The sequence below is a fragment of the Trichechus manatus genome, unplaced genomic scaffold (genome assembly GCF_000243295.1).
Source record: "Trichechus manatus latirostris isolate Lorelei unplaced genomic scaffold, TriManLat1.0 scaffold00010, whole genome shotgun sequence".
NCBI classification, from domain to species: domain Eukaryota; kingdom Metazoa; phylum Chordata; class Mammalia; order Sirenia; family Trichechidae; genus Trichechus; species Trichechus manatus.
Window position 1 is genome coordinate 27906855 of NW_004443946.1, and position 15610 is coordinate 27922464.

Sequence of the window (15610 nt, forward strand, 5' to 3'; positions counted from 1 at the left end):
AAAGTGAGAATAGCAGCACAATTGGAAGAGCGTAGTCGATGTCACTGAACTGTGCATGTAGAAATTTTTGAAACGGTGTATCTTTAGCTATGTATATTTTCCCAAAAAAAAAAAAAGGTTGAGAAGGGAGAGGGCTGACATGTCGTGGGGTTGTTAACCAATGTCATAAAACAATATGTGTACTACTGTTTCATGAGAAACTGTTTGTTCTGTAAACCTTCACCTAAAGTACAATAAAAAAAAAAAAAATTTTTTTTTGAGAGCGTCTCTGTGAGGAGGATATATATTATTCCCATTTTATAGGTAACAAAACAGAGATCAAAGAGATGAAGTGACTTGCCTAAGCTCTCATACCTGGTTTGTAGAGAAGATTGGATGTGAATCCACTTTTGTTACTTAAAGTGTGGTTCATAGACCAGCAGCATCAGCATCACTTGGGAGCTTGTTAGAAATGCAGGATACCAGACCCGACCCCAAACCTACTGAAACAGAATCTTCACCTTTAACAAGATCCCAGGTGATACTGTATCCACATTAAAGTCTGAGAAGCATGGCTTTACACGAGGTTTTTACTTCGCTTAAAAAAAAGAACAAAGACTTACAAGGATTTGTTGTCCATAAAATGACAATCTTGAATAAGAGAGTATATAATTCTTCATAAAAAAGATCAAAACACTTAAATGAGTCTTATATTATTTGCCTAGGCTTAAAAAAAAAAAAATGATGTAGCTCAAGCATAAGAAATGAAATGGCTTATCCAAACTACAGCATCACATAGTTGACCCTAGAGCCAGTTTTAAAACCACAGTCAACAAATTCAAGCACAGTGCTCAAACTATTTGATTATGATCATTTTAATGGGGTATTTAAGTCAGAGAAAGTCTGGTCTATAGCAGTTCAATAATACACTACAAATCCAGTGCCTGAATACAGGTTATTTTTGCCTATAGTTACTGTTAAAGAAATCAGAAGCTCAGGGATAAAGGAAGTTGATTTTCTTTTGCAAAGACAATACACCAACTTACTGTAGCATCAAATGTCCTCTTTAACGTAAGCAGTTCAAAAATGACGCAGCCTACTGCCCAGATATCAGATTTGAAATTATATTTTACTCCTTGGCAGAGCTCTGGAGACATATAATATGGAGTTCCTACAAGCTGAACAACAAAGAAACAATCAAAGAATAATTTCTTTTCTGAGGTAACTATATTAACATTTCAACAGCTAAATTTCTCAGGAAACAGTGGTAACAACCATAAACCACTCATCAGCAGAATCCCAAAATGATTTTTACTAGATGATACCACTGTAGGGAGAAATCTTATTCATACCAAATCTCTTGGGCCAATTTTAAAGGGACAATCTCTGTGGTTAAGGCACTGTGGTAATTTGAGAGACTCAGTATCTCTGTGATTCCGAGATCAAAGGGGCTTTAGGCATTCAAGGCCCACTGAAGACATCATACACATATTCAGATAAACAGTGAAACCTGTGAGAGATGGAACTCAACTAGACTGCCATGTTTTTCCAGGTCTCAAAAGTTTTCTGCTTTTGACCAGGTGCAGTCACCACTTTTCTACTACTCTCTAATTAGTGGAAAATATATTAATTTTCCTTCTCTGACAGGTTTCCGCATCACACAGGTTCCAGCTTCCGCAGGTTTTACTGTACTTAGTAAAAGTTCTCCAAGGGGAAAAAAAACAGAACAGCAGCAGTGGGGAATGGCAATTGAATGATGGAATTAAAATTTCTAACTAAAATGCACACAGTAATAAAATTTTTTAAATGGCTCGATTTGACATTACACTAACATAGCTAGTGAATTTCTTTCAAATTTGAAAAACATTATCTGACTTCAGAAATAGGTTTGGAAATAAATGTCCTGAATGAAAGTCATGCTTCTCCCAAGATGAGAGACACTGAACGCCCTGGCAGTTCTAATAAAACTGATAGCCATCTTTAATCAGTGAAGAAATTTTCAAATGGCTTACATGGCATTTTAAAATTTTTGTATCATTCCTTCCTTGCATTCAACTGGCTATAATAACAGTCAAGCCTTGCTTTTTATCAGATTGTTCTTGATGAGAAAAACCCATATAGGGACATGACTGCTTCCTTAGAGGCTCAATTTGGCCACCATTATCCAAACAGACTGAGTCCCTGAAGCAGAGACTCCCAACCCTGGTTTGTTAACATCCTTAGAGTCTCTAAATTACTTACAGGCATATCCTAACATTATCAAAACACATTATCAGGACAGATTAATTTTATTAACGTGCATCTTCCAGTTCTTTTACAGATACAGCAGTGTGAAGCTAAAAGAGTAATAATTGGGTTTTATAATTCCTAAAAAGATGAGATCACTGTCCTAGAGATCAACTTATACCTACTCTTTATCAATAGTCTGTCTCAAGATCAGGTAAGAAGGGAACCCTGCAGTTCAGACTGTATATGATATCAAAGAACAGACTGTCCTCTGGGCATTAGTCTTTATTTGTAATACAGGACTTACTCTCTGAACCAGAAACATGCAAAGAAAACACAGCAAGAGATGCCCAACATCCTAAGCTCAAACTGTAAGTAAGAGATAAAATGAGATGTACTCAAGTTCCTAGGCTGGAAAAAACAGAAGGGCATTCTGTTGCTTTTATAAAAGTCTCTAGTCATCTAGGAAAGACCTATGATGGCAGAGTTGTAATGTGGACAATGACTCACAAAAGAACAGATGAGCATGTAAATGCCTGCTAGCAAGCCCAGAAAAAGACTTCTGAAGACTTGTTTTATAAGTATGGACAACAAGAAAATTGAGAAAAATTTGCAAGATTTAGGGGAAACAGTTATATTCCACAGTGCTGAAAAGGGAAAGGGAAAAAATAATTAAGACAGGGCAAAATATACTCACTGTCTCAGCCATGGAATACTCAGAATTAAGTTTCTTTGCTAGGCCATAATCTCCAAGTTTTATCAGGTTTGCCTTGGTCAGAAAAATATTTAATGTCTTTATATCTCTGAAAAAGAGGTACAACATATAAGCCCCATATAGTCAATTGTTTATCTAATCCCAAACACCATGCAGGATTATTACAGAATAAAAATGAGTGTGTCACCATTGCTTAGATTCTCTTATGGGATTCCAAGCGCCCCATCCAGTGGTCATCACTTTCACACATACTTGAACATTGAAAAAGGGACTTAGGAGAAGGGAGGCAGAGAATTAACTTCTCTAGGGCTTCACATCACAGGAATGTCTCCCATACCACTAAAGCCATTAGGAAAAGTTGAGAGGGTCATAAAAGGAAAATGGTGTTCTAGGTAACCGTAACTCCTCTGAGGTACACTGCCTCTTCAACTACCACTTATGCATTGGATGAATCACTATCAAGGCAATTTTAACACTTGGTTGCTTGTCAAAGTTTCAAATAATCTGTTAAGGCAAGAGAAGAGGATGCAGTCCCAGCAGCAACATCACTAGGCTGTTTAGATCATCTAAATAAAGTCACTAGCTTCTTTTCTAAAGATTAATTGACCATATATAACATAAAATAAACTGTGCCTAGTTCACACTCTGGCTTCCTTTATTGAAAGATGTGAAAAAGTTACTTTTGAAAAGAAAACAATAATATGTATCAGTAGCCATTCAACAGCTATCCATATATATATGCTAACCAAACGCACAAATAAAAAAAGAAACACTAGTGTATTATAATTACTCCCTAGCAATAACCAATGACTCACTTAAGAAGGGTATCACAATGTGGGAATGCTCTTATGATGGCCTCTCCTATGACTACAAATGAGTTTGTTTTTTTTTTTAATAAAGATCTGGTAAAATTGTACAATTATTGTGCAAAATAAATACGCTTTTTATTTAAAAGAATGTAACTATAAAAGATAGTCAATTATTGCTCAGAAAAAACATTTACTGTGATTTCTAACCAATCGAATCCTACTTCTAGTAGTGACTTCTACGCTTTGTTGATTAATGAATTGAACTTTAAAATATTTCTAAAAGAAATGACTGAGATGTACTTAGCTATTGAGGAGATTCTTCCTAGATCACAAACATGGTTTAACCTCAGGAAGTGAAGATAACACACCTCACTACTCACTCTTCCCTTTCTAAATTATACAAAAAGAAAAACCTTCACTGCTTAATCAAGAAAGGAGAAGTGCCAGGGTAGGGATTGGACTGGTGGGGAGGAACTGACTCCATAAATTTTCCTTCACTCATTACCTGTGAAGGATGCCAGCTTTATGAATACAGCTCACTGCTGAAACAATCTGAAATAGGTACCATACCACCATCTGCAGAAAGAAAATAAATTATATTTGGGATTGGAAACAAAAAAACGCCATTTACACAAACACACACACATACATACATACTAAACAAAACAAAGGAAACTGCAACCAATGGTTATGATTCAATATGACTTGACATCTCTTGCTTGTAGGTTGAGTAGGTAAAGAAAAGTGGTAGGAGTAAGAAAAAGCAGATCATCATATAATAGTTTCAATATCATTATAAAATATAGTATGGTGAAGCAGATTTGTGGAAAGAAACCCAGGAAGAATGCAAAGGTATAGAAAGCTGGGCATACCAGTATGCAGTAACAGAACCAGGAAAAAAGCCCATAGAGAATCATGATGTGGAAGTAAAACGTTTAGGAAGCAGCTATAGACAGCTTCCTTGTTAGAGGTTTCCTTTTTCATGAATATCAATCAGAGCCTGGAAGGAGTCTGAACAAAAGGAAAAAAACACTCTTCATTGTTGGAAGAGTAAATATAGAACTAGAATGCAAGAATCACATTATATAACTCTAAATTCCCTCCACAGAAATATGAATTACCTCTTCCTCAAACAGCTTGTCCTTTTGACGAAGGATTTTGTCATACAGGTTCCCGCCTGTAATTAAACAAGACAGATTATTTATAGACAGGTTTCAATTGCTTAATAGCAACCAAAAAGCTTGGATCCTTTATCTAATGGTGTTTTAACAGATGACACAAGAAAATGGGGGATTCTGCTTCATCTCCAAAGGAAACCTCTTCTTCCCTCTTGGCTCTTCACATGGGCACAAAACTCTTCCCATCTCTCCAGGTCTGTACCAGAAATATCCTTCAAAGACTCTCCTCCCTAATAGAAGAAGCTAAATACAAAATTGGGAGGTGTGGCATTTTTAGAAGAGATGAGAGTAAAAAGCATTCCTGTAATAGTCAATTAGTGAAATTTACCTTGAAAGTCTTTGAAATGAGATGATTTTCTCTTCTAGAACTCCCTTTTAAGGAACTGGCAATATTTCTGTAACAACTCTCCCAGTGTGACTGCTAGAACATTTGGGTTACACCTGTGATGCAATGCTTTGTATATACAGGGTGCATATCACTGATCTCTTTTTCTTTTTACTTCTCACTGAAAACGTTTCCCAAAATTTAGTCTACCCCTAGACTGTTTCCATCATTACTCCCTTTACTAATTCCTTCCTGCTGAATAAGTGTGCATTTGCTTCTCTCTTCCCTTTATCAAGTAATACAGACTGCAAATTATCATGCTTTATCTTACTTCCTACCTGTACCTATAAATTACACTTTAGTCCTGGCTAAGTTTTACAACTTCTCTTCCCCTGCAATTTAGAAACTTAAAAGTTTCAATAAATGTATCATTTGTTCTAGTTCCTCCTAACCACAAAGGAAGTTAACTACTTGAGGCTTCTGCTACTTCAAAAACCTCTAATACAATGTCATATACTTAGGGTTGATCAGAATCAGAAATAATCATGACACACAAGAGTCTAGACAAGAAAGCTCGAGGAGGTTTCTCCTAGAGATTTAAGAGAAGTAGTATGCTGGGATCTCTTTAGCATGCACCTCAGGAAAGGGCTTTGGAGGTTCTCTTGCACAATAAGGGTAACAGTTCAGTATGTACCAATCATTTGTTACATGCCAAATACTGTGCTAAGGGGCTTTCCACATATTAATTCACTTAATACAACCCTAGGAGGCAGGTACTATTATTAACAAATTCCTGCTAATATGAGGCAACTGAGGCACAGAGAAGTTAAGTTTCTTGCCCAAGGTTATAGAGCTTAGGATATGGGTTCAGAATCTATCCTCTTAACAACTAGGCAATACTGCTGTCTTCTAAGCGACACAGGTCCAAAGAAATCAGACACCAGATAAACAAGACCAGGCTTTACTATGTATCATTTTCATTTAGCTATGATTTTCTGACCATTTTTTAAAAGAACAGCTTCAGCTAAAGTCAACATAAATAAGTATCACCTGTAAGATTTCACAGATATTGTATCAACAGAGCCAGGCCACACTGTCTATAATGCCTGACTAATGTCATTTCGTGAAAAACAAAAACTTTAAAAATGAACATAAAGTCCAACTGACCATGGAACTATAATCACAAGGGAGAACTTGCGTATGCAGAGGAAAATCCGTCCCCTTATTTTGTACATCACCTCAAAACTCTCCAGGGCTTGAACTACTTGTCTTAAACTCTAGAAACTCATTTAAAGTTTACATCACTGTATATGCCTTTTCCTTTTTCTCCCCATCAAGGTTAAGTATGAGCATAAGAATGCCATGCTGGAGGAAATTCCCCTGAATTCTACCTTACCATTACAATACTCCAGCTCAATCAGCAGAGTAGTATTGTCCATGAAGTGATTGTAGTAGGCAATAATGTTGTCATGCTGCAGCAGTGCCAGAATAACAATCTCATTCAAGGCATCACGACGTTCCTTCTCAGACAGTCGGGTCAAATCCACTTCCTTCCACACAACCAGTGAGTCATCCTACAATACAGTAACAGAGGTATAGTGCTTTCCTCTCGCCTGGCAATGAATGAATCCACACCGGCTGATAAGCCTAGAGAGAAAACCTCCTAGATGGGCAGGGACTGGCTTCTTTTATTTTTTCCTTTAAAAGAAACATGAACAGACTTCAGTTAAAAGCTCTGCATACAACTGAGCATCATAATTCATTGCAGGAAGACACTGTTACTTTGCTGCCCCACTTAATTTGCATGATGTCACTTCCAGGTAAAAACATGGGACGGGGATACATCTCAAAGATTCTACTGAGGGGCACTATGACAGGCTGCTGCTAATCATGATGGGGATTGTGGCAGGGCTGGAATACTGGAGAAATACAGAACTGGAGAGCAGCTATCTATACCTGATCATGACTTCTTGTAAAAAGAAAATACTGGATTTACCTCTAATTTTATAAATTTTGACTTCTCTAGTGATTTTCATTTACTCTTTCTAGATAAGTCAGGTCTGTTGTTGCTAGCTGCCATGAAATTGATCCCCGACTCACAGTGACCCCATACACAACAGGATCAGGCCTTTGTGATTCACAGGGTTTTCATTAGCTGATCTAGATCTTTCTTCCTAGCCTTAGTCTACAAGTTCCTTTGAAAATGGTTCAGCATCACAGCAATGAACCTGGGTCTCCTGCATGGAAGACAAGCATTCTACCACTGAACCACCACTGCCCTCCAGTCATGTCTAATGGCTTTGAATTCATGTCCCTTGCCTTGCCCCATTCTGTAACTCCTATCACACTTTTATGTATCATATGCTTTTCTCTATTCACGAAAACTTATGTCCAATGTCCACTCCCTTTTACGATAACTCTAATTCTTTACTGGCACTACTTCCCAACCCAGAAGATCCCCAGCTAAAAAACCCTCTCTATCCTAAGAATGGCTCTGCCAAGTCTTTAAAACCTCACTAGGAAGCACAAAGCAAGGACCCTCTGAACTTTTTACTCTACATCTCTACATTGATTTAATGCAACCATTCCTTTCATTTTCAGAGCTCATACACTGAAATACTTGTTCACTCTGTTAAATTTATATACATATACAACTTAGACTCCCTTTGTTCACTAACATGCTAACTTGTCTTCTCACTGAAATATAAGTTTCTTGAGGAAAAGGGCTGTTTCTAATTAAACCACTGTAAATTCACAAATCAATAACTATTTGGTGATGTAGATAATGCTATAACATTTTTGGGAAGCGTAATCAAATTTAAAACAACCCCAGTAATCAAGTCTGACATGATAAAAATGGAAAGACATGAGCAAGAAGATGAGAGACCCAGTTCTAGTCCAAGGCTTACTTCTTGAACAAGATACTTAAATACACTGTCTTAGTTTCTCTAACTATAAACTAGAAATACCAAGGCTTAGCTCCTTTCTCATATTTTGAGTGCAAATAAGAAAACAACACTAACAGTGACTCTAATACCATACATTAATGTGGCACTTAGAATCAAAAAGTACACTTAAAAAAAATATTCTCTTGCAACTACCTCTCTCCTCAATCTTTCAGCCTTTAACGTGCTGGCTTGGAACATACACCACAACTTGCAGATGCATCACTAACAGATGAATCGCCTAGAATAAATCTTTAGCAACCACAGCAGATTCTCATTAAATGTTGGACTGTTCTAAAGGTAGAATTTTAAGACCTTAGCGATCAAACCCAGTTTGTGGTTAGTTTTTAGAAGCAGAGGCACCACTGCAGGGTTTTAGATCAGTAAACATCCTTAACTTGGGGCTCAGTGGTCCATGGATCTCTTCAAAGAATGTATACATCCGCAAATGTGGATTTTTTTGGAGGTGGGGGTGGGAGTTTACTTCGCTTCCATTAGATTTTCAAAGGTGTCTTTGTCCCCCAATGAATGGCTTGTAATACCAATAAAGTATTTCCCATGCATGAATAAACCAAAAAAAAAAAAAACAAAAACCCACTGCCTCGAGTTGATTCCGACTCAGAGTGACGCTATAGGACAGAGTAAGAACTGCCCCATATGGTTTCCAAGGCAGTAAACCTTTAGGAAGCAGACTGCCACATCTTTTTCGCAGAGCGGCTGGTGGATTGGAACCCGGGTGGTGGATTCCAACCGCTGACCTTTTGTTTAGCAGCAGAGTGCTTAACCACTGCTCCCAGGCATGAATACCGCTGGATAAATGCTGATGAAGAAACGAACACACGACGATCTTCAAGAACAACTCCAATTAAGTGTTCACATCTGAACTTAAAGATAATGGCAAAGATAGTGGAGATACTGGTGTGGGGATACTGAAGCTATGCCCTCCCCACCCCCACCCCGAACTTGGACAGCTACACAGCATGAGAGGAAGTTTTGGCAATACCTTGCATTCGTATACCACTTTAATTTAGTTTGTAAAGCACATTTGATTCTTAAAATAACCTTAAAAATAAAGATCATTACTATTTTTAAAGGTAGTTATCACTAGCCCCATTTTTCAGATGGAAAACTGAGGCTCATAGAGATTCAGTGTTGCTCAGTTCCCCGAGTTAAACAAAAAATAAACAAAAACAACCAGTTAGAGAAACCAGTGATATAACGAATTGCTGGTGTACGTAAGGAGGAAGAATAGTGGACAAAGCCTGCGACATACGCCCTGCGGGCGCCTTAACACTGAGAACGAAGGGCAGGACGTGGGGAAAGCCAACAGCTGGCTGGGGCTGGAAAGCGGGAAGGAGGGGCCCGGGGTGGCCCGGCATGCCGGGCGAGGCGAGGCGGGGCGGGGCGGCCGGAGCCGAGGGCCGCTACCTCAGTGCGGCGATACAGCGTGGCCTCGCCGAAGGCGCCGCGGCCCAGGACGCGGATGGGGATGTAGTGCAGCTCCTCCTGCTCCGCTACGCCGCCGCTGGCTCGCGGCCCTGGACCGGCGCTGGGGCTCGGGCCCGAGTCCCCGCCACCTCCAGACTCGCTTCCAAAGTCTGAGTTGATGGAATCGCAGTGTCGCTCGTACTCGCCCAGCACCGACATGGCGGCGGCCGCGGGCCTTCGGGACCAGCCTACAGGACCGACCTGCCGGTCCCCGGCGGCGCTGGCCGTCCTGCGCCTCCCTCTTTTTACACGCTGGCCCACGGCTCCGTCAGCCCCGTAACCCCGCAAGGCTCCATGGTGGCTCCTTTTCCCTGACCCGGAAGCAGTTATCGGTGTTTCCGGCCCGGCTGCGTTCTCCCCGCCTTTGCTTGCTTTCTTGGTTGTCCAGTGGCGACGGCTTCCCACTCTCGTGGTGGTCCGGGAAAGCGAGGCCTTGGGCTTGCGCCGGCGAGCGCATAGTGAGGACTTCGTGCCACCGAAGGGCTCCGGCAGGGGCAAGGGCGTTCCCCTCTGGGGTCTGTAGGTCCCTGCCCCGGATCCCCGGCCACTCCCGGCTTCCCATACAGCTTCTTGGTCCAGAGATCATTCTTGTCTGGATGCCAGGACTATCTCAAGAGTAGCAGTTGAGGAAGCAGCTTCTTTAGTGTTGGACAGCTTTTTTGTTTAGAAAGATATTATAGTAAGTATGTTGTTGTTAGTTGCCTTGAAGTCAAATCATACTCATGGCGACCCCATGTGTTCAGAGTAGAATTGCTCCATAGGGTTTTCAAGGCTGTGACCTTTCGGAAGATCACCGTACCTGCCTTCCCAGGCACCGCGAGCGGCTTTGAACCGCCAACCTTTAGGTTAGTAGTGGAACGCTTAACCGTATGCACCACCCAAGGACCTGTAGTAATTATGGTAAGCCAAAATTTTCCTCCGTGTCGTGTCAGTCAGTGGGCCCAGTCATTTCTCCCAGAGCTTCCCCAGGGCTAGCCCCACCTCCTCCCCCCTCCCTTCCCTCCCTCTTACATGCAACGCCAAAAATAATTTGTCATCTATCCTGACACGCAGCCCCCCATTCACTTTTTCAGGATTTAACTTTCTCCTTCTGTGTGGTTTCCCAGATCTTTGACCATCGGATCTTGTGGAACATTCTTTGAGCACTAGGTGCCAGACACTGTTTATGAGGGTGAGGAATCTGCCATAAGATGTTCCCTGCCCTCAGGGCACTAAGAACTGCATGCAGTACAGTGAGAAAACATGTTCCATCAGTTATGTGACCTTGGGTAACCTCACATCTCCAGACTTGGTTTTTAATCTGTAAAGCGGGAATATGACCTACATTACAGGGATAACAGCTAACGTTTACTGTTACGTTCCAGGCACTATGCTAAAAGGTTTTTTTTTTTTTTTTATTATCTTATTCAATCCTCACATTATCCCCATTTTACAAAAGAATCTGAGATACACAGAGGTTAAGCAACTTGCTCATTGTTTCGAAGCTAGTAAGGGGAGCTGGGAATCAAACCCAGCAATTGGCTCCAGAGCCATGCAAGATCAGGATGTGTTGGGGCTGAAAGTTGTGTGGCTGGAGCCCAGGGTGCATGTGAGGTAGAAGAAGGGGCCTCAAATATTTTACAGTTTGACTTTGCCTGTGGACAGTGGAAAATTATTGAAGATTTTTAAGCAGGGGAGTATATGACTAGTGTGACTGTATGTCCCAATTTGCTAGGCAAGTTAATGTATTTTTCCCCAGAATTAATAGAGCCTTCTTCTGCTCAAGTGCCGAGTTCAGACATTAAACAATATGGTCACCTTTGATAAGACCAAAATTTTATTTTACGAAGAACTTTGGTGATAATGTGCAGGACAAAGACTGGAGACAGGGAGACTAGTTAGGAAGCAATTTATATTATAAGAAAAGAGACCTAGAACTGAGGTAGTATCAGTGTGAATGGAGAGGAAGTCTAGACTCAAGAAATCCATCTGAGGAACATTTAGAACTTTGTGATCAGTTGCAATATGGCTAGTGAGGTGTATGTAAGTCCAGGAAACTCACTCCTAGTTTTCTAACTAGGTGAATAAAAACCAAACACGCTGCTGTCGAGTCGGTTCTGACTCATTGCGGCCCCATGTGTTACAGAGAACTGCTCCATGGGGTTTTCTTGGCTGTAATCTTTACGGAAACAGATTGCCAGGCCTTTCTTCTGCATTGTTGCTAGGTGGGTTCAAACCTAGTAGTCGAGAGCAAACCATTCGCACCAGCTCCTGATAGCAAATGCAGGAGGAAGATAAAATTGGTAAAATGGGGTGAAGGGTGTGAGGGCTGATGAGTTCACGTCCTTTCGCCTCTACAGTTTATCAGTGTTCCTTTTAAAGTATGATACCCTACCCTCTGGGTAACAGTCCATGTCGTCTGAATAGGAGAGTACAAGGGGACTTCCGTCTTTCTTGATCTGGACCCATACATATTAACGTACCAGCCTTCATATTGATGATCTGTTTATATTGCACTTGTATTTAACCTAACTCTAGCTTTTTCACATCCAGTCCAATCCAAGGTACCACAGCCCTCTCACTCTATTACATCACTCCTTATTTTCTTCCCAATGCTTATCTATAAAATACTGTCTTGTTTATTAGGTTTACTTCATTTACTGTCTCCATTCAAAGAATATCACCTCCATAAGAGCCTGGACTTTGGTTTTGTTCACTTTTATATATTATCAGTGGGGCCCTGGTGGTGCATTGGTTAAGAGCTTGGCTGCTAACCAGAAGGTCAGCAGTTCGAATCCACCAGCTGCTCCTTGGAAACCCTATGGGGCAGTTCTACTCTGTCCTGTAAGGTCGCTATGAGTCAGAATTGACTCAACGGCAATGGGTTTGGTTGGTTTGGGTATATATATTATCAGTGCCTAAAAAAGTGTCTGGCACTATAGGGGGTCAAAAATTATTGAATAAATATCAGGCTTTTATTATTCTGTATAATATGGATCGACACAGTAGCCACAACGATGGGCTCAAACGTCGCAAAGATCATGGAGATGGTGCAGTACCAGGCAGCGTTTCATTCTGTTACACAGAAGGTCACCATAAGCTGGAGCCAACTGGGTGTCAACTAACATTATCCTGTTTGTATATAATAATTTTTAGACCTAAATGCAAGACTGAATGACTGATAACCTCTGTTAAATCTTGGTTTTTTCATCCCAAAGGTCTAGATTATACAGATTATTTTTGAATTTTCATTCATTCAACAAACATTGAGTACAAGTGAGAACAAATTAAGCATGGTTTTACTCTCATGGAACTTACTTACAGTCCATATAACAGACAAAAAATCCAAGCAATTACAACAGTATGTAAGTGCTGTTACAAGGAAAATACAAGATTCTAGAAGGGCATATACGAGGGACACCTTTCCAAGACAAACTTGCTGGGTTGGTGAAGGCTTTCTGGAGGAAAAAATATCCAAAATGTTAAGTCCCAGATTGACAAAGTAGGGAGATATTCCAGAGAGGGGCCATTCCATCTACCTCCTCCTATTAATTAGAAAGCATTCTGAGGACAGGTACTGCCTCTTATTTATTTGGGCATATGCCACAGAGTTTAGCTCAGCACATTAAATGGAATAGATGGCGAATAAATTGTGTGGTTTTTTTTAGTTGAAAGAATGGAACACATAATTACCTAAAATCAGAAGTGCTGACTTTCATTCAGAGAAGCTGAATAGGTTTCAGCTGAAGCCTGAAAGTCATTTTTCTGGCACCTTAACAGTGAGGAACTAGTTTTATACAATAGCCTGAAATTGTTCATTGTGATAGCTATAATGCCTATATACTGCGGTGCGATGGATCACTTTTGTGTGGCCTTTCTAGCCATGGTGTTGTAACTCCCACCCAAGTGATTGGGTGGCACTGTGCAGATATGGGAGCCTTAGTGGTGCAGTGATTAAGAGCTACAGCTGCTAACCAAAAGGGTGGCAGTTCAAATCTACCGGCTGCTCCTTGGAAATCCTATGGGGCAGTTCTACTCTGCCCTGTAGTGTCGCTACGAGTCAGAATTGACTTGAAGGCCACGGGTTTGGTTTGTTGTTTTGATGCAGATATGGGCTTGAAATGAGCTACCCCAGAGGCGGGAAAGAGGGGCTCCTACCACCACCAAGGAAGAACAGCCGGGAGCAGAGAGTGCATCCTTTGGACCCGGGATCCCTGCGCTGAGAAGCTCCTGGAACCATAAGACAGCTCAAGAAATGGTGGCAGAGAAATGATGGTAGGCAAGAGACAGCATGGTGGACTTCTGGCCCATGGAGCAAGAAAGCTGAGTGCTGAGGGTGTCTCTGAGGACTTATTGGCAGGGTCTAAAAGAGCTTTGTAACATTTGCCTGAGCAGGGAGGGCAGAGGCCAAGGGCCAGAGAGAGAGGTGTGCCTGCTAGTGCAGCTGTAAAGAGGCTGTCCTGATGGAAGCACTGTATCCCGAGTGTTCCTGAGCCTGAATTGTAACCTGTTATTTCCCGAATAAACCCCATAATCGCGAGTATTGTCTGAGTTCTGTGTGGCCGTTGCAATGAATTATCGAACCCAGAAGAGTAGTAGAGTGTGCTGTGGGAGGGATGGTTGGTGTCAGAATTGGTAAAGATGGCCAAGAGAGGAGGCATGTCTGACCTCCACCTCATACACCTATAGAAATCACCCTTGGGCTATTGATCTTGATTCTCCCCCTGGTGAAGTTAGAGGAGGTCAGACACCACCCCCATGCCATTTTTACATATAAGTTTAACAGATTAAATGTCCAGCTCTGTTTTAGAAAAAAATATAGACTGGAAGCAATAATGCTCAGCTATCATATTAGATATAACAAACTAATACCTGGCCTTTGAATGTTCATAATAGGTCCAGAAATACTCAACTTTTCTTCTAAAGGTTTAACTGATTTTAAAGAGCCTGTGGTCAGACATGGACTATGTCCGTATTATATTTTAGCAACTGAGTTGTTAGATTCTATATAGCAGAAGTTCCCAATTTGTGACTAGTAGATCCCCAGTGGCCACAGAGTTACTGTAAAGATTAAAGATTATCCCAAAGTACTGGGCAAAGTATATACCTGCACTGTCTAATACGGTAACCACTAGCAACGTGTAGCTATTGCACACTTGAGTTTTGGCTAGTCTGAATTGAGACATGCTGTAGCTGTGAAATGCACTAGATTTCAAAGACTGTGTGTGAAAAAAAAAAGAATGTAAAGTATCTCATTAATCACCTTCGTATTGACTAAATGTTGAAATAATTTTAGATATACTGGGTTAAATATATTATTAAAATTATTTTCACCGGTTTTAGTTTTTTAATGTGGCATTAGAAAATTTAAAATTAAACATGGGGCTCACATTATATGGGATACCACTACGGTAGACTGAATAAATAAAATTATAAAGCATGTACTACCACTTATCAAGAAAATGGAATGCTATTGAGACTATTAGAATTGATTTATAAGTTTTACTGAATTCATTCATTACTTATTTTCTCTAAAAAGTAAGACATCTGAAAAATAAAACATTTTTGATATTAAAAAATTGGTATTCAAATGTTGGGAATTACTACTTTATAGGCTATGGATGTGCTACTAAATTTTATTACCTGCTTTTTCGGGGGAATGGAGGTAGGTGAATAAAAGGCTGGACAGTGATAATACAAAGTACTTCATGTCAACTCTTGGAAAGAAGCTTTTGAAAAATGTTCAACTGCAAGTAATAGTAAAGAAGAAAATGGCTTTACCTGTTGGGGTGGGGTTTTGCAAAGATGTGATGAGTCAAAAAAGCAAGTCCCTGGGGAATCTAAATTGAGAGGAGTATTTGAGGAAAGGAGGGCAAGGGCAGTTTCCAAAAGAGAAGCTACAGAGAAGCCTGGCTTACAGAGCCCCAGGTGGTCTTTCTGAGGAAGTATATTAAGTACTAAACTTT

General features: G+C 40.5%; 1 protein-coding gene across 3 annotated transcripts in view; it reads right to left on the reverse strand.

The window, feature by feature from the left end:
- NEK9 (NIMA related kinase 9) overlaps window positions 1-10238 on the reverse strand; it is a 53338-nt gene extending 43100 nt beyond the window's left edge. Inside the window, exons 1-6 of one of the 3 annotated variants that reach the window (XM_004371053.2) lie at window positions 9606-10238; window positions 6629-6806; window positions 4851-4906; window positions 4235-4305; window positions 2903-3008; window positions 1026-1157 (exon numbers count right to left, since the gene is read on the reverse strand). In XM_004371053.2, the coding sequence (XP_004371110.1) occupies window positions 1026-1157; window positions 2903-3008; window positions 4235-4305; window positions 4851-4906; window positions 6629-6806; window positions 9606-9824 (762 nt within the window). In that variant the 5' untranslated portion in view covers window positions 9825-10238. Of the gene's footprint in view, window positions 1-1025; window positions 1158-2902; window positions 3009-4234; window positions 4306-4850; window positions 4907-6628; window positions 6931-9605 lie in introns of all 3 variants that reach the window. The other 2 variants (XM_023726393.1, XM_023726395.1) reach the window with 2 other exon arrangements.
- Window positions 10239-15610: the final 5372 nt, after the last annotated feature.